This window comes from Stegodyphus dumicola, chromosome X2, assembly GCF_044657685.1.
Source record: "Stegodyphus dumicola isolate Sdum_Otavi_A_Nest chromosome X2, ASM4465768v1".
In the NCBI taxonomy this organism is placed as follows: Eukaryota; Metazoa; Arthropoda; class Arachnida; order Araneae; family Eresidae; genus Stegodyphus; species Stegodyphus dumicola.
Genome location: NC_140781.1, coordinates 196406110 through 196425479, shown reverse-complemented (window position 1 = coordinate 196425479; position 19370 = coordinate 196406110). Strand labels below are relative to the sequence as shown.

At 34.6% G+C, this 19370-nt stretch overlaps 1 protein-coding gene across 1 annotated transcript in view; it reads left to right on the top strand.

The window, feature by feature from the left end:
• LOC118187618 (glypican-6-like) overlaps positions 1-19370 on the top strand; it is a 111270-nt gene that overhangs the window by 41812 nt on the left and 50088 nt on the right. The window contains exon 3 of the mRNA XM_085809688.1: positions 9849-10051. Coding sequence (XP_085665814.1) covers positions 9849-10051 — 203 coding nt within the window. The remainder of the gene's footprint in view (positions 1-9848; positions 10052-19370) is intronic.

The following is a 19370-nucleotide window of genomic DNA, read 5'->3' as shown; positions in this document are numbered from 1 at the left end:
TTTAAAGCTCTGTTATTGTTATGTAAAGCTTATTGTTGTAAGTTCATCTCAAAATCTAATTGTATTGAATCTCATTCTAATCATCTAATGGTAATAATAATAATTATTATTATTTCATTAAATTAGTCATTACCATTATTTTGTTAATGAAAATATGTTATTAAAAATCACATTCCAGCCTGCAGACTTACAAAGCTAGTTTGTATTTATTATATTTTGTAAAATTTTGTTCTCGTTTTCTAATTTCTAATACAAAAATACGCGAATATAAATGAAGAGTGAAAACAAAGTTAAAAAATTCACAAATTATATACGAAATTGATCAGAAACAATGAGTGAAATATAAACATTGCATACATTTTGTTCTAAATAAATAGTGCACTGGATATGCATCTAGTACTGCATATTTATTTATGCACTATTTATTTCAAACTCCATTTATGAAAGCGAAATAATCATCGAAAAAATCACAAATCTAGCAACCCATTTACTATGGGACATCGCCCAACAAACATGTAAATTTTACTGCATCCATGGAGGGGGACTAACGACTTTTCTCATTAGGAAATTGTCTTAGAGGGGGCAAAACTGTTTCGGATCGCGCCGGTCTGAAGGCTATATTAGGAGAATTTGGGTCCGGTTTTAGAAGGTTAAAAACTAATTCTGTTTTGACTATGGGTCCTTAATCAGGAGGATTACCCCTAAGGGGAATTTTACAGTTTCAGAGAGAAATTTAGTCAACCTTTTTTTTACGTATTACGTATTTAGATTTAGTTTATAAATATGAAAAACACTTTTGCTCAAATTTTGGTATTTATCAACATGTTTTATACTTGTTTAATTTATAAAATGCATTACAAATAATCCCTATTTAAACAAACACATAAGTACTTTTCAAGTTTGGGGAAGGAGGTATTGAAGGATTGTTTAGCAATGGTGAAAAGGGCACGTGAGGGAAAAACTGTTAAGAATCACTGGTCTAGACTGAGCCAACTTGAATTAAATATAGAATTTTATACTTTACGGATCTTTAGTTCTTACTGTAGAGTCATTAGGTGTTTTTTTTTTTTTTTTTTTTAATGCGGGAGACATGAAATTAAGCAATGCCCTCTCCGAAACTCGAACCTGAATATCTCGAATACGAGCCGATTGTACTAACCATTACACCACGAAGACATGCTGGAAGGAGGGAGAAATACCTTCCCCTTTTAAAGACAACTGGGGATTAGGGAACCCAGTTGTCAAATCTTGGTGGGGGAGAATCATCATCCACCACCTTTTTTTAGTTCAGGCGCCATGCTGGAGACGTGAAAAATGAGCAATGCGCTCGCTGGGACTCTAACTTGAACCTCTCGAATACGCGATGAGTCTGCTAACCGTTACACCACGAAGGTATGCTAGAAAATAGTTCTTGTAAACAGTTCTCTTGGATAAAAGGTTTCAACCTTTATCCTTATTTGTTGTTACTGAGCATCATGTTGATTAGTGAGTTTAGTTTGGTGTATGGGAGTACGGCAAAGCCTCAAGGGCTATCTGCCTGAGGAGAGAGATGCCTTAGTGGAAGACTTTCTAAGAGAAACTGGCTCGTATACAAGTTACACATGGGGAAAACTATGAAAACGCCCATGCAGCTAGCCCGTCCGCGGGATTCGAAACTCGGACTGAACTACCAGTGTTCCAGGACTTTACCGCTCGGCGGATTCTATTGACTAGTGAGAAGTCACCAGCAATCTTACAGAAGGTCATTGACAATTTGCATGCTCCTGTAAACGATTAGGCCTCATAACTTGTTTGTTAGCTCCATTCTTAAAGCTAACATTCAAACATAAAATTAAATAAAATTCCACATTTTATTGAGGTTAGTTTCATAAAAAAATTTCTATTGATTTCAAAAGAGAAACAAATTTTGGTCATTTGTTGAGATAAGCAGTATGCATAACAACTTACATATATTATATTCTAAATGTGAATTTTTTTTTTTTGGATTGATAGAACGTATCTCATCTAAGACTTAATCATTTATTTTTGATTCTCAAAACTTTCTAGACATTGTTCCTTTGAAAATAAATCCAAGAAAAAGTTCAAATATCAGAAAAAATAAATAATTAGTTAAATGAATAAAAATTAATAAAAAATGAAATAAAAGCTGTACATTATGGAAGCATCAGTCATCCAAATCTTAAGCTTTTCATGTAGGCACAAGACTGACCAGCGGCCAAGTGGTAAAAACAGTGAACATTGGTAGCTCGGTCCGGGGTTAAAATATCGATGGAAAGGCTGACTGCATAGGCACTTTTGTGGTTTTCCCCTTGCGTAACATGTATACAAGCAAGTTTCCTTAAAAAGTCCTCCACGAAGGCATCCCTTTCCTTGGCTTAGTGCCATTTCATCCTTTCTCTTTTCATGCCAAGTTCGAAATAGTGTCGCTTGTCCGCTGCTGTCCGCGCTCTCTTTCCCGTTTCATTCTCTGTTCGAAAAGTCACTTTATGATTAAGAAAAGATATATTCAGGCGAAATGACCCTTACTACTTTGACCTGACTTAGCCTTTGAGTTATAATATTTATTAAACATTTCCTTCAGATAAATTTATTGTGAGCAGAATAATGAATTTCAGACATGTTCAAGAGATGTGTTTTTGAATCCAATTCCATTTTTGTCATATAGTGTCCATTTTTTTAATTTCGCATACTTCTGAAGAAATAGAACCACGTTCCTCTGCCTTGACAGAAAACCAAAATGCAACAAGTGTAAAACTAAGATATACATGTTTTATTAAAAATATAGTGAGCCATCTCTAAACCCAACCGTTCACGGTTTTAAAGGATTTTGGTTTTAGATATAGTGGTCTTAGAAATGTGATATTTACTGGCAATGTGTTTATGTTCACAAAAAATATAGGTCTCCTTCAAAAGGCAACTTCTTAGAAATGTCGTCAATAGATAAAATTCACTATAATTACAGGGGTTGGACAAAAATATGGAAACACCTTTAAAAAAACATGTTTCTTTGCTTAATATGGTGTAGGAAAACCGTTGGCATCCAAAACAGCTTGCAGTCTTCTCGGAATGGATAAATACAGTTCCTCTATGTTTGCCAAGGGAATATTATACCATTCTTCCTGCAAAACGGTGGCAAGTTCAGATAACAATGTTGGCGGTGGATAACAATAACGCACTTTCCGTTCCAATGTAGACCACAAAGGTTCGATAATATTCAGGTCTGGTGACTATGGTGGCCAGGGGAGATGGGACAACTTATCCTCGTGCTCAGAAAACCAGTCCTGGACAATGTGAGCTGTGTGAACAGGGGCTTTGTCGTCTTAAAAGACGCCATCACCATCGGGGAACAAAGTTTGTACCATGGGATGAACTTGATCGGCCAAAATGTTCACATAAGTCTTGGCAGTCATGTGCCCTGACACAGTTATCATGGGGCTAGCAGAGAACCACAATATGGCTGCCCAAACCATAACAGAACCCCCGCCATGTTTCACTCTTGGCAACAAGCAGTCTGTATTATAGGCTTGAGATGGCGTTCTCCAGACGTAAACTCGGCCAGAAGTGGGAAACAATGCGAAAAAAGACTCGTCAGACCATATTACTCGTTTCCACTGCTCTATAGTCCAGGCTTTATGACTTAAACACCACCTTTTCCTGTTACGGGCATTAGCATCACTGATGAGTGGCTTCTCAATTGCAGCACGGCCAGCAATTCCCTGTTGTTTACTGTTTATGAAGCTCCCTTCTAATTGTTTTGGTACTCGCAGGGTTCGGTAACACAACATTCATTTCAGCAGTAAGTTTTGCAGCTGTGGTCTTCTTATTTTTCGTCACAATTGCCCTTAATGATCGTCTGTCACGATCACTCAGGACACACTTTCGTCCGCGCTGTGATTTAGCAGATGATGTTTTTCCGATTTTCAAATATGCGGAATAAATCTTCGATACAGTACCTCTTGAAACACTAAACACCTCGGCTACCTTGCTTACGGAAGCACCTACCATACGTGCTCCAACAATTTACCCACGTTCGAAGTCTGTTAACTCTGACATAATGCAATGACAACCTGACATAACAGTACTCCGACAACAACTGAACTGTTTAGCACATTTACGAAGTTGTATAGGTGGCGTCAGTAGTCAAAAATGCTAGCGCCACCTACATATTTCATTAAAATCAATCTTTCTTTTCAAACATGCATTTCACAAGGTGTTTCCATATTTTTGTCCATCCACTTTATTTTCTAATGGATATTAATCTAATTTCAATTAGAAAATGGCTATTTACAATAAAGAGATTTAAAAGCAGTAGAACTGTAATTAAGAGCACTGTAATTTTTCTTTCACAATCAGCTGTTATATAAGATTAGCTACTTTCTGTGTATTTTTTATGTTATATAACTGATATTCATACGTCTTGAAAAATATACAGCAAATGCAAGACAAATTATTAAAAAATTAAAATTTGAAACATTAATACTAATTTTCTCTTACTTTACATAATACTATTAATTAATGATGAATTTATATAATATGTATACTTTAAATCTAAAAACAATGAACTTTGAATCTGATGACTGTATAAATACATATTTAGGTAGTTACAAAATTTTATTAGATGTTATTTGCATAGTTCTTTGTAATCTTCACAAACTCTAATAAAATGCTACATATTTATTAGTATAGTTTGAGGTGATTGTACTTAAATTTGTAGATATGTTGACTTCTAAGAGTTGTTCCATCCCCCTCAAATAAATAAATAAATAAATAAAATGAAAATTAAAACGCTATTTCAAATTGCTGTAGTTGAAAGATTAAGAGGTTACATTTGGAAATCATTTTCTGATAGGGTGTTAGCTGGCAGCTTTAATTTGAGAAATGTAAAAGAAAATATCTCTAAAAAAATCGCCAAAATATAATTGTTACAGCCAAGAAAGCTTTCAATGAGAAATGTGTTTAAAATTTGATAATAAGCTCAGTCTAAAGTAAAGAATAAAATATCTCTTAGCCAAGTTATCATTATGCTAAACTGTTTTAATATTCCTAAACTAAAAAGGAACTAAAGGAAAAACTAAAAAGAAAGAAAATAAAATTCAAGTGTTTTTTAATTAAAAAGTTAATAGTTTTAGTAATGAAACATAATTATATTTAATCTCAGCCATATTACCTTGAAAATAGCACGTGAGAAACTCCACAATGATATGTTTCATTTTCACATGCACATACCAAAGTTAATGAGTAAATAAATAATAAAATGCAATTTCAGATTTATCATCGAAACGTTAAAGCTAATCACTTAATCTGAGTCCAGAAAGTAATCAGAGTCCCACTAACTCCAGCTACCAGAGGTGCCGTGTAAACTGGTGCTGTCATGTTCAACGGAGCCAAGATGACTGGGCCCAAGTATTGTTTCCTGCGAGTCTAGATATAGTCTGAACAGTGACTGTAGACAGGTTATGATCTGGAGATGGAAGGAACACGCAAATTCCCTTCTCTTAACCGTAAACTATACCGTTTCTGTGACCATGGTTTAACACTGAAAGCGCCGTTGGGGTCATTTTGACCTTTTTTTTTCTAATTTTCCGCATTTTTTTTAACATACAGCTGAGCTTCGAAGCTGATATTTTTTTACTTTTTCTAAAATGTTTCCAAGTATACTATGCCAATTTTTCATATTTCTATGTTAATTAATTAATTAAATAATCGCAGGTATACCTAAAACAGCCAACTTGGGTCATTTTGACCCTCATAAAAGAACGACATATTTTTAAGCGAATGTCGGTTTTCGAATTCCCAATGCCACGTTTTCGTTTTCTGCGCATTGGGAAACACGCAGCTCATATCGTGATGACTCAGGGGAGAAAAATAAAATCCAGAACGGAGCATATTCTCTCTCTATTGCAATGCCGAGAGGAAGAGGATTGAGTACACAAGAATGCCTTGCCCTCTTTGAACAGTTGGAATCAGATATAAGTGGTGATGATAGGAGTGATGAAGATTTTAACGTTGATGTGAACTTACAGAATGCGTCGCTCTCTGAAAGCAGTGATAGTGATGTCGAGGACAATTCTGGAAATGTGATCCCTATGCAGGAAGCCGGAAGCTCACGTGGACGCGGACGTGGTCATGGTCAAGGACGAGGTAACAACGTTGCTGGCAGCAGTAATGAGAAGTATACCTCATCTAGCACTATTCTCTGGACCCCTATGAACCTTAGCAGCACTGCTTCCACTTCAGGTCGCACGCCAGCCCGAAATATTGTAACCACTGCAAGTGGACCAACGTCGTTTGCTCGTGGTAATATAGGAACAAATCCTGCTTCGCGTGGCATTTGATGGTGAGTGAATCAATGGTGAAACACATTCAATCATGTACAGTTGCTGAGGGACAACGACAACTTAGAGATGATTGTAACTGGCATGTTATTCTGGAAGAACTCGATGCCTTTTTTACCCTCCTGCATGCCCATGGAGCACAAGATGATTTGTGGAACAAGAATTGGAGTTCTTGTAATGCGGTATCTCAGATTCGATGTCCAAAGCACCAGAGCTGATCGTCTCGCCACTAACAAACTTGCTCTCGCTTCTGAAACCTGGTACAAGCTAATGGAAAACTGTTATTTATGCTGTAATCCTGACCAGAAATAACTGTTGATGAACAATTGTTGCCTTGTAAATCAAGATGTAGATTTATCCAGTACATGGCGAATTAACCGGACAAGTCTGGCATCAAATTCTGGCTAGCAACTGATGTAAAATCCAAATATGTTTTGAATGGTTATCCTTATCTGGGCAAGGACGAAGAACGACCAACTAATTTACAACATGGGGAAAGTGTAGTTCTCAGATTACTGCAACCACATCTAAACTCCGGACTCAATGTCACAACTGACAATTTTTTTACTTCTGTGAAACTTGCAGATGAACTTTCTGCAAAAAAAAACCACAATTGTCGGGACGATGCGTCTGAATAAGCGAAAATTGCCCCCTATTGCTTGTGACACTTCTTCGGCACGATATTCATCTTTTGCACTGAAAAATGGAGACAAAACACTCACAATATATAGGTGCAAGAGCAAAAAGAATGTCGGGATTCTGAGCACAATGCACAGTAATGTGTTTGTTGACGACAGCATAAAGAAAAAACCGAACACTGTCACTTACTACAACAGTACAAAATGTGGCGTTGATGTTGCAGATCAGATGCTGAGAAAATATAGTACAAGTAGTGGAAGTCGCAGATGGCCTGTACATGTTTTTTACAACGTCCTTGACATTGCTGCACTCAATGCTTGGATTATATTCAAAGAATCCTTGGGCACCTCTATTTCCTGTGGAGAATTTATTCTTGCACTCGTGGAAGAACTACGAGTTGGTGCACTACGCAACAGATGCCCCCCAATTGCTCAAATACAGACACTTAAACGAAAAAAATGCGCATTTCAAAGTTGCAAGGGACAAAACAAGACTGTTGTCAGCTGTGAGGGATGCCAGAAACCAATTTGTGGTAAATGTGTTGCTGTCACTTTCAAGCGTTCATATTGTATCACCTGCGGTAATGTATAACAAACTTTGGAAAACGTGTGTTTATTCCCTTTTGCATATGTTCTATTTTCCACTTTTTGCATTTGTATCTTTTGTTTGTTTTTCATAGATTTTGTTTTTGTAATCTTACATTGAAAGATATTGTGTGCTAATTTACACTAATTGCACGAAAAAAATTCTAAAGTATAAAAAATAAATAAAAAACTTTTATGTGGTCATTTCAGCATCATTTCACTCATTTACTGTGTTTCCACTTACATTTCTTATGAGGGTCAAATCGATCCCCAATAACGGATTTCGGTTAGTCTGAAATTCAGCTATTCTAGTGTTAATGGTTTGGAGAGGAAACGTACAAATAGCCGCACTGAGCTGCCTATCTTTCAAGAGACTCTTTAACTGCTCAAGTATATGTGGATAAGGTAGAACCCCAAGTTGGACTGTTTAGGGGTGTTGTTGGCCCAGAGTTTTTGCTGATGGATGATATGTTCAGCCTCATTGAACATATGTAGTGTCAGAATATCAGGTTTTAATGAAAGTTTCCCACCACCATAAATATCATCTGCACAAACAGTTTGTATTGTCTTTAACCATATCTTGTCAAACAATTTTTGACATTTAGAAAAAAAAAAAAAGACATTTGCTTTAGAACACTGTGTCTGAAATGGAACTATGCTACCAGAACTGTGATTTACTTCCAGTTCTCTTGTAAAAAGTCAGCTGCAGAATGTCACCAAATCATGTGTACAGCTTTAGGTACTAATGTTGTATCATTTGACACTATGAAGGTTTGGAACCAAAAGTTCAAAAACAAGGACTATGACATTCAGAAAACAGAGTGCTCTGGTGGCCTACTGATCTTGTCGAAGCCCAACTGCGAGAACTTGTGGAAGAAGATAGTATACAGCCACTCGAGAGCTTGCTGAGGAGTTAAACCTTAGTGCTGTGTCCATTAGTCGTGCTAAACTTCGCATAAACTTGACGTATAGGTTCAGTCGCTGCATGTCGCAGGAGCTGACTCAAGCAGAGAAGGATGGACATGTTCGGGCCTACACTGATTTGCTTGAATATCGACACAATGGCAGAATTTCGGAACAAATCGTCACTTGTGATGAAAGTGGATTTACTTCAACAACACAGTAAGCCCATCGGCAACGTCACGAAGCGCAGTTTGACTTACAAAAAGGTCATGCTTTGTATCTGGTGAGATTACTGTGGTATATCCACAAAGAGTATCTGGGAAAATCGCACTAAAGGTACTGCTTTTCATGTTTCCTCCCTAACTTTATTAAGAATGTTTTATGGCAGAAAACTTTTGTTAAAAGCAGATACTTGGAAACAAGAGGCCACTCTAATGATTTGGCCACCTTACTAACTCGAACCCAATTAAGCATGTGTGGGATGTCTTTAAGGTGCTGAATTTCAGAATCCCAAATTCCTCCCACGACCCTCCAGTACTCTGCACTTTTAGAAGAGTGGCGTACAATTCCACAAGATTTGATTAACACTTTGGTGAAGTCAAGATGTGAGGTATGCATATCTGTCCAAGGTGAACATACACCATATTAAAGAAAAAATTTTTCTACAAGAGACTTAATTTTTCCATCATTTTCCAGTCTCCATAAATTCGTTTTAATTTCAATATTTTGTGAATAAGCAACTGCCAAACATTGTAATTTATTTTAATTAATGCTTTTGTACAAATTTTATTAATAATTTTTCATTAAATTTCATTTGCTTTTTATTTTTCTCATTATGCTTTAATTTTGATGAGCAATGTATATTGGGGGAGAGATAAAGAAAAAAAAATAAAGGGAGAGGGAAAAGTAAAAATATTTAAAAAATTAAAATTTAAGAAAAACTAAGCAAGTCTTGTGCAGGCTGAAAAAAAAAAAAAATCCTGTGATAATCTGAATTATTTATAACTGCAATGGTGTACAATTTATGAAATTTAGCTCTGAATAAATATTGACTTAATGCTGAATTAGGCTAAGTATAGTGCTGAATTTTCTTCTTAAATTAATTTTTCAGAAACTGAAAACATGTAAAATTTTCTTCTTAAATTAATTTTGCAAAAATTGAGAATATGTAAAATTTTTTCTTAAATTAATTTTTCAGAAACTGAAAACGTAAAATTTTCTTCTTAAATTAATTTTGCAAAAATTGAGAATACGTAAAATTTTCTTTCAGAACTTCAGTAATTTTAGACATATTTTTAGAGTTCATGGAAACTTTTACTATATACTTTTTTTAACTACAATCATTTTAAAGTTTAAACATTAATAACAATGTTTTCAATTTATGTAGAATTTTTCCGAGAACTTCTGAAGGTATCAAGAAAAGGTTTCCATGACATGTTTGTAAGGACTTACGGCCAACTGTATGAGCAGAATTCGTATTTATTTAGCTCAATGTTTGATGATTTAGAAAAATATTATATTACTGGTGGTGTTGATCTGGAAGATGCAATGGATGATTTTTTCCACAGATTGTATGGTAAAATGTTTCAAGTAAGTTAATTTTTTACTGACTGTTTTAAAATTAAAAGAATATTTTTTTCTAGAAGTCTGCTTATATTTTGTCCTGATTTAGCATGTTTTTTGTTTTATATGTTAAAAAACCTAATCCATTTTTATAAATATAATGCAAATCTGTATCTTGGAGGGTAGTATTAAATTTTAATCTAAATTAGTCTTCTTTTCATTATTTAATGATACTTTGCATAGTCCGTCTTCAATCAGTCCTGAATCACTGTAGTATGGTTTGAAAAGTTCTTATGTAACTAAATTTTAACCGAGCAAAATAAAAGTAAATGCTAAAAATTTAGTTAAATTTATTTTTAATACAAAAATTATTTTTTCCCCCTTTATATGCTTAAGTTTCTTTTTGTGCAGTTTGATTTTATGCACTTTTAAAGTTATGTGATGTGATACATGTTTAATTTTTTATTTTGATATTTCCATTATATATGTATGGACTTTGATAGCCATTACTTTAGGAGGTGGGGAGATTACTGATGAGGCTTTGCTTCACATTTACTTTTATCTCGGTTGGCAACAGCATTTAATAGCTCGCAGAGCTCTTTGTCTTAACCATGAAGCATGCAAAAGACACCACTTTTGCGATCATTGCAATCACATCTTCTGTCTGTAATGTGTAATCTGCATAGCACAAGTAAGCAGTGCACATTTGTGAACTTTAATGTTGAATTATGTATTTCTGCTTTTGATATACAATTCTGCAACAAAATTCATTTAAGATGATTAAATTGCAGAACCCATTCAAAACTATTAATTAATATTAATGAGAGCAAAAGGAATAAATAAAATTGAAGTGGTTCAGAGTGTCATTACTTTTGAAGCGTATTATTTGTGGTGCCCTTTTCTTGAATTATAGAAGCTATAACAGGAAAAAAAAATGCACCTACTTTAACAGAGTTTTCGAAAAGCTCTACATCAGATGTGTTATTGAAAATATGGTCAAAGCATGGCATGAATACCACTCTGAGCCCTGACCGTTTTGGGCCTGAAATTTTAAAGTTTCCCCAAAATGTCATAATAAGTAGCATTTTCTTTATTATAATTCCAAAATGACCCTTTCACTTTTTAGCTTTCGAATATATATCTGCTCCTTTCACTCTTTGTGATGAGTATGGGTATGGATATCGTGGTACCCTTAGCCCACTCAGGGTATAAAATATTACATTAACTGTCAAAAATTTCAAGTTATCCTGGTTCAAAAAACACTAATTCAATTCACACATAACATCAAAGTAAATGAACATTACGAATCAGATTTCTAAACTGCCAAGTTTATTCACGTCTAACACACATTCAACTGGCAGTGCCAGATCCAAGAACAAGAAGTATATATACATCATGAAAGATTTACGCCCTCTTTGGCGATTAAAATATATTTCCACATAAAATTTCTTACACACTGGGCCTGGCTGAACTGTAGCTCAGAACCATCAAGATTCTCAGTGACATGAACATTTTCAAGAATTATTTTCTAGAATCATTATGCATTTCAATACAAATTCAAGTTTTTGTAATCAAGAAATGTGACATAAATATCAAGAACATGTAAAACATACCATATGTTTCAAGAATATTAAGTAAATTTTCAAGTATTCATCAAGAATTATTGTCATAACATTCCTGTTCAAGCATCACGATTTAAATCAAGAATTTATATAACTTAAGATAACATTAAACAAAGGATTTCAAAATCAAGATTATCATAATTCAACTAAAATACTAGAATTATTACAAGAAACCTGTCTTTTTTTTCAGAATTAAATTAAAATTTTAAACACACTTATACATTTCTACAACCTTAAAATTGTCTAATATATACATTTCTTTAAATATTAAATATACAGTACTTTAAATAGCAATTAAATGAAAATAGGCACAACATTAGTAGCATTACGATTACACTTTCAATAAAAAATATACTATCATACAATATTAATACTCTTAGTACTCTAGACGGAGATAATGGTGCTATGACTTGTGGCATCGGTCAGGAATTATAATGCTGACACAGTACACAGTTTCTTATAACACGTTTCACATTTTGTCTGGATCTAATTATCTAGTACTTTTCATGGAGGTACATTTAATTTTACTAGCTACACCTGTATGAAGAACTCGTTCATGTGCATCACGTACTAGAAGATCTGTAAAATGAGTTTTTGAAGGAATAACTATAGGATGCTTTTCATGAAAACTTAAAGTTGATTTTTGTAGTCTTCCTCCTGCTAACAAATCTCTTTCCTCACTTAGAAAAGGATTTAGTTCATAAATGTTTGAGTGTTTTGAAATCAACTGTCCAGAATTTAAACTAATTATTTCATCAGAAAAATGTTCATATTTAACTTCTTTTATCAAATATAATTCTGCGGCAAAAAGTTCTGCTATCAAGGGTCCGGTTTTCTTGTCAGTTTTATTTTTCAGATTGTGAATAAATCTAAATATCCATGCAGTCACTCTAATAGCTCTAATTAATTTACTATAATTTTTAAGATTCAACAGAGAATTAGATTTTTCTGCAATAGACTGCAGTATTGTGGTATTATTTATACACCTTTTCCGCTGTAATTCAGCATCAGAAAACTCCGTTGTCACGATAAATTTACTAGGCCAAGCACTCACTGATTCAACTAACCAGTCTGGCCCAGACTGCCATAATCTTGAAGACAACAAATATTCGGCTGAACATCCTCGAGATAAAATGTCCGCAGGATTGGTCTTCCCATAACAATGTCTCCAGTTATTTGGGCAAGTTAATGATTGTATTTCAGATACTTGATTTTTTACAAACATTTGCCATCGTTCAGGAGCACTATGAATTCAGTGAACCACTATCATACTGTCAGTCCACAGATAAATATTTTCTTCATGAATTGAAAACAGCTCTTCTAAGTGTTTAGCAAGTCTTGCCGATGTCAATGCTCCTAGCAACTCTAACCTTGGAAGTGTGAGTTTTTGTTTTATTGGCGCAATTCTAGATTTTGCCATAATGAATGCTACCTGTCCTTCTTCAACTGATCTAAAATATGCAACTGAACCATACGCTTTAATAGATGCATCACAAAATAAATGAAGTTCAATATCCTTATTTTGATTCAATTTGCCGGGGAGATATTCTCGAGAAATTTCAAATTTCTTTAACTTTTCAATTTCACCGCTCCACTCGGACCACAAGTGCTTACATTCAGTTGGAACTTCGTCGCCAAATTCTAAATCCAACTGCCAAAGGTTTTGCATTATCAATTTTGCACGTAATACAAATGGCGCCAAGAAACCTACTGGATCGAAAATAGTAGCAGTCACCTTTAATATATTTCTTTTTGTGGTTTTTCTACAACTATTTTATGTTTCGCACAAGTTGTCTATGTTCAAGGAAATTACATCTTTACACGTACACCAGTTAAGCCCTAATACTTTTTAAGAACTATTTAGTTCATTTTCTGATTTAATTATTCCATAATCATCCCAAAGTTTCTTTAGTTTCTCGGAATTTGTATTAAACTGACGCAAATTCATTCCGGCATCTTTAAGCACGCAATAAGCTCCAATACTTAACTTAAAAGCCTGTTCCACAGAATCTGCACCATAGAAAACATCCTCTACGTAGATCGAACAGTTCAACATCCCAAAAATATCTGGATTTTCTAACTCTATTTTCTTTATATGTTTTTTTATAGTGCACGCCAGAATGAAAGGGCTACATGACACACCGAAAGGAACGCAAGTCATTCTATAATGTTTCAAATTGTAATTATTATCAAAGTATAAAAACCGTAATACATCTCTATCAATTTCAGAGATTCCAATCTGGAGAAAGGCCTTTTCAATGTCTGCTGAGAACGCATGTTTGTATTGTCTGAACCGCAATATCAAGTCCAAAACAGAAGTATTCAAATTTTGGCCAGGCATCAAACAATTGTTTAGAGATGCCCCATTACACTTCGAAGATGCGTCAAACATGATATGGACTTTAGTTTTTGATACATTTTTTCTTACAACTGGAGAATGTGGCATGTAATACATTTTACTACTATCACAACTTTCAATTTCGCACTCTTCAATTATTTCATTTTTTAACTGTTCGTTTATTATGCTATTATAATTCGCCCTAAGCCATTCATCATTTTTTAGTTTATTAACCAACGATACTAGACGTCGCTCGGCATTTTCTAAATTATTACCCAAGTTTGCATGATGTGATTTCCATAACAAATGAGCTACATATCTACTATTAGTAAAATGCAATTCTTTTTCAAATTTCTCAATGACTGATTTATTGTCAGGATTCTCGTTCTCCTCTAAACACAAATGGTCCAGAGTCCAAAACCTTCGCAAACAGTCATTAACTGAATTATTATCTTCCTTCAAGCAATGAGAAGCACCAGTTGTAAAAATACAGGCACTAGAATGATCACCTTCTAAAGATCCAATTAAGGAATTAAGGACCAACCAAATATAGAAGACACCACAAATAATTTATTAGTTACTCTTTTCTTTTCGACTGTTTGCACTTCCCAACATGAATCAGATCCTAACAATATTTTTATTTCAGCTGCTTCACCATTATTGGCTAATTTTAGATTTTCTGATTTTAATATTTCTAAAATGTTTTTGGAGAGAATTTTTATGATCGCTTCAGAAATTGTATCTGTAACAAGAGCTTCAATAGTGATTGAGTCATTAGGGAAATGCATACTTTTCAAGGTAATTTGAACAACATTATATTCTATTAGTCTACCTTGGCTATACCCAAATGAATAAATATATAACCTTTGTTTCCTTAAAGTCCTTAATTTTAGTTCTTTAGCCAAATCAGATCTAATAAATGAATTCTGTGATCCACCATCAATTAAGATTTTTACTATTTGGCTTCTAGTATTATCTGTATCTGAAGCGTAAACAGTGCAAGTTTGTAAATATACACCTTTATCAGCAGTTTCAGAAACAGTCTTAGAGTTAAACGACAGGGATGCAACTACATTCTGCTTAGAATCTGATACTGTAACTACTTTCTGTTTAACATCTGAAACTGCTTCCACTTCAGGAAGAATATTTTTACAAAATAGCTTATTATGATTTAATCCATTACACAACTCACAAGGTTGAAGTTTCATTTTACATCTGGAAGATACATGACCTCTCTTAAAACATTTGTAACAACGTCCATGGTATTTTAATATCGCTATTTTTTGCTCATTAGTTTTATCACATTTTCCTACATCATGTGTATTTTGATTACAATAGAAACAATACGGCTTAGTCACTGTAGCTAACGCCGAAGCAGTAAGAACACTTGCCCCTTTTAAGTAATTATTTTTATTCTGCTTAACACCGTAATTTGTGTCCCTTTTCTTTCAGTTTATTATTAAATTAGAAGCTTCCCGACTCTCAACTTCCAATCTAATGAATTTGAGAAGTTCTGTTAGGCGATATTGCATTTTAGAGTTTCTTTTTCTATTAAACTCCAGATTCATATCATCTGGCAAAAGCTTTAAAATAACAGGTCCTAAAAGGGTTCCGTACGCTTCCGACACAAGACCTAATGAATTTAAGCTTCTTATATTGATTTCACAGGAATCGTATAGTGTTCTTAGTGCTTTCACATTGGACAAACTTCTAATCGGTTCAAGATTCAAGAGTTTATTCATGTGCGAAGATATTACCAAATCTGTTCGTCCAAATCTTTCTTTAATTAAACTTATAGAAGCGTCATAATTTTCATTAAATAGTGCAAACCCGGATACTGCACTTAAAGCAGGTCCTGCGAGTAAGGATTTAAGATAGGTAAACTTCTCGACCTTTGTTAATTCATTATTATTACCAATAGCATTTTCAAAGGAATTATAGAATTCCAAAAATAAACTAGGATCACCATAATGTTTAGGAATTGAAATTTTAGGTAACCAAATGTTAGTTTTGTTTTCGACGTTTACGGCAGCAGTATGGTTACCAGGCGATTCACTTTTAATGCTTACTATCTGAGAATTTAAATTAAGTTTCTTTTTAGCCCTAAAAATACATAAACTCATTTTTTCATTATACTCTAACACAGTATTACATTCTTTCTCAATTTCAGACTCATCCCCTTTAAAACAATCCAATATTTTTTCATTAATTTCTTTCAACGCAGACTGTTTAGAAGTAAGTAAAAACACATTTTCTTCTACCATATTCTTATCCCAAATGTCTTTTTTAATTTCAGGTTCTAGTACATTTATTATTTTAGAAATAGCTTGTCTCATGATTTTTCTAGTAGATTTCCATTTAATAATATCGTCTGCCATAATAACAACAAAAGTAATTTTATTCTCTTACCTGGTGCAGGCTTCAAATGGTTAATTCCTAATTTAATTACTCACTTTCCTGGTGAAGCACATCCACAAGTATTCTGAACGTTTATCTTGCCACGTTCAGTGCCGAAGAATAAATTTTCACTAACACGAAAAACACCGCATTCTAAATAAAAAAATTTCTAAGTGCGCAACCGTTGGGTGCCAAGAATATAAAATATTATAATAACCGTCAAGATTTTCAAGTTATCCTGGTTCAATAAACACTAATTCAATTCACACATAACATCAAAGTAAATGAACATTACGAATCAGATTTCTTAACTGCCAAGTTTATTCACGTCTAACACACATCAACTGGCGGTGCCAGATCCAAGAACAAGAAGTGTATATACATCATGAAAGATTTATGCCCTCTTTGGTGATTAAAACATATTTCCACATAAAATTTCTTACAAAGGGAATTACTTTCTTGGTGAAGTATCACAATCCTGAAGCGCCAGTGATTCTATTTCCTTTTCCCCTCCTCTTAACTATTAGTTTGCCATGTCTAGAGACTCATGTCATTGGAAAGGAGGGCCCTGGTAGTTGAGAGGTTAGGTATCCGCAACACATTGCTCTGGTCTCTGCTTCAGCTAAACGGGAAGCACACTGTTGTCCTCATAGGTGTCAGTGACTGGTCTTCCAATCTGGTGTCAGCAACTAGGGGAAAAGTTTTTGGGAAAGTCGACTGTGGGGCCCCAATTTGATTGTAGGTCTAGCTACCCTGACATGGGAATCTGTTCCTTTTTTGGGCTCCGGGATAGGTGAGATGGTCGAATCTGAACCATTTCTGTCAATTATGTCTTCATTAAATATGCAAATTTGTTTGCTACAAAACCAGAGTCTAATCAATATCTTCCAAGCAATGAATCTCTTGAAATGTATTGCACTATCAAAATGATATATACTGATGCAAATGCCAATAATCCTAACATCTATCCACATTTCCTTGTTGTATTTAGCCCTTCAGCCCTTCTGGTGAATTACAAAAGATTTCTTCCTTTGTGAGAAGCAAATTTATTTTTGCATTATTGAGCCAAAAAATTTAGAGAGTGTCTGTTTTGGAGACCTGCTTATCGATACAACTTCGACCACCTAGTGTGTTTCTCTTCTTTGTTTAACCAAGCTTGGGCAAATTGCTGTAACTGTGTCTGTCCATAAATGTCAAACTTCTGTAGAAGCATAATCTTGGCTTCTATTTATTTCTAAAGAAGACTTAGTTTCCAAGCTAGCCGATCAAAATGTCTGCTGCTAGGTGGATCAAGATGCATAAAGAAGGTCAGTTGATTGACACAAAATGTGGAATCCTGACTTTAAGTTCATCTGATCTGTCATTCTAAGATATCGAGCCATGGCAGTTTGATATGCATGTTTTTTTATTGTTAGCTACAATAGCAATACCTGTGCCACTGTATTTAAATTGTAAGGGTGAACTAAATGGAAATCATGCCCTAAACGGAAATCAGAAAGGGAAATCCAGGCTAATAAATAGGAATATATCTTAAGTTGTTGCTTATCCTCGAAAGATTTGACATATGTCAGATGAGCTCCAGAAGGTTGTTGACTGCCAAAAAATCTATAATAATAAGGGGATTGGTTGTTAAGTTCCTCTTAGAAAGTCCGATGCAGCCCAGAATGTGATCCGAGGAAACTGGATGGTCACAGCATTTTTTTGCAAGTGGGGTGAATTTTTCTGCCACTATCAAAGGAAAGACATTTTTTGTAGCCATTTGTTAGTTTAGCCAGAGCAGTCTGGGAACCATGGTCACATTTGGTTTCCAGCAGAGAGCCAGGGCATGATCTTGTGTACCTTTGATGTGTAGGTGGAATACGCTATAGTAAATTGAGTTTAGATCTTTCATTTGAATATAGTTCTCAATAAGTAAGTGAAGAGCCAGTGGCCATTTAATTCTCACTGCTCTCTTTGGCTAGTCTATCAGTGACCTCATTACCACCAATGTTAATGTGATGGGTCCCACTGGAAATGGGTGTCATAGGGCTGAGAGATCTTCATCAGAAGTAGAAGCCAGAAAGCTAGTTAAAAATGCACAACCACAAACAAGCATGTCTTATTGCTGCTAAATCAACTCAGTGTATTAGAACTCAAACTGCAGTTATTACACAAACTTCATTCTGAGAATCCTAACAGACTATAAGTAATCTTAAAAATAACTAACCAACTCGTATAATGCAGAAAAATGAAACAGTAAGTCAAACGCGATTGAAAAATATGTCTACAAAACAGTTAACAAAAATGGAAGTGTTAGCAATAGCTGAATTGATGCTATGATCTAAGTCAGATGATGTGGAAGTAGAAGAGCGATTAGAAACTCCCAAACATTAGCTTACACACACACAGAAAAAAAAAAAAAAAAAAAAAAAAAACATAGACATCATACACAGTGGCTATCCTTGTGTCATGGACATGTTGTGGCTTTCATGAAAATCTCCGTAATATCAAACAAATAATTGATGTCTATCATCCTATGCGCTTGATGGTACATGAAGCTTTGTTAAAACCAGAGCATCAGGCTAAGCTCTGGAGGTATTATTTTAACATAAATGATAATTCTTGTGGTAATCGTGACAGTGGAGGTGTAGCTTTTCTAACCTCACTTGAATAGCCCTCTAGCTCAGTTTATTACCTAAGACACCAAGCTGTCATTATCAGAGCACATACGGAAACTTCGATTTCAGTTTGTTCTGTTTACTTTCCATCAAACCAACACATCAATCAACGAGATATAGAAGATCTCATAGAGCAGCTGCGTGAACCCTTTATCATAATGGATTTCAGTGGCCATAATCTTCTGTCGGGAAGCAAGGCTACAAATACCTGAGTAGACAAATTGAGTAAATGATTGAAAGTCACTGCCTTTTTGGTAATGGACAAGATACCTAGTTCCATTAGCATACAATAACCTTTCATGCTTTTGATTTTGCTATCAGTTCATCGTCTC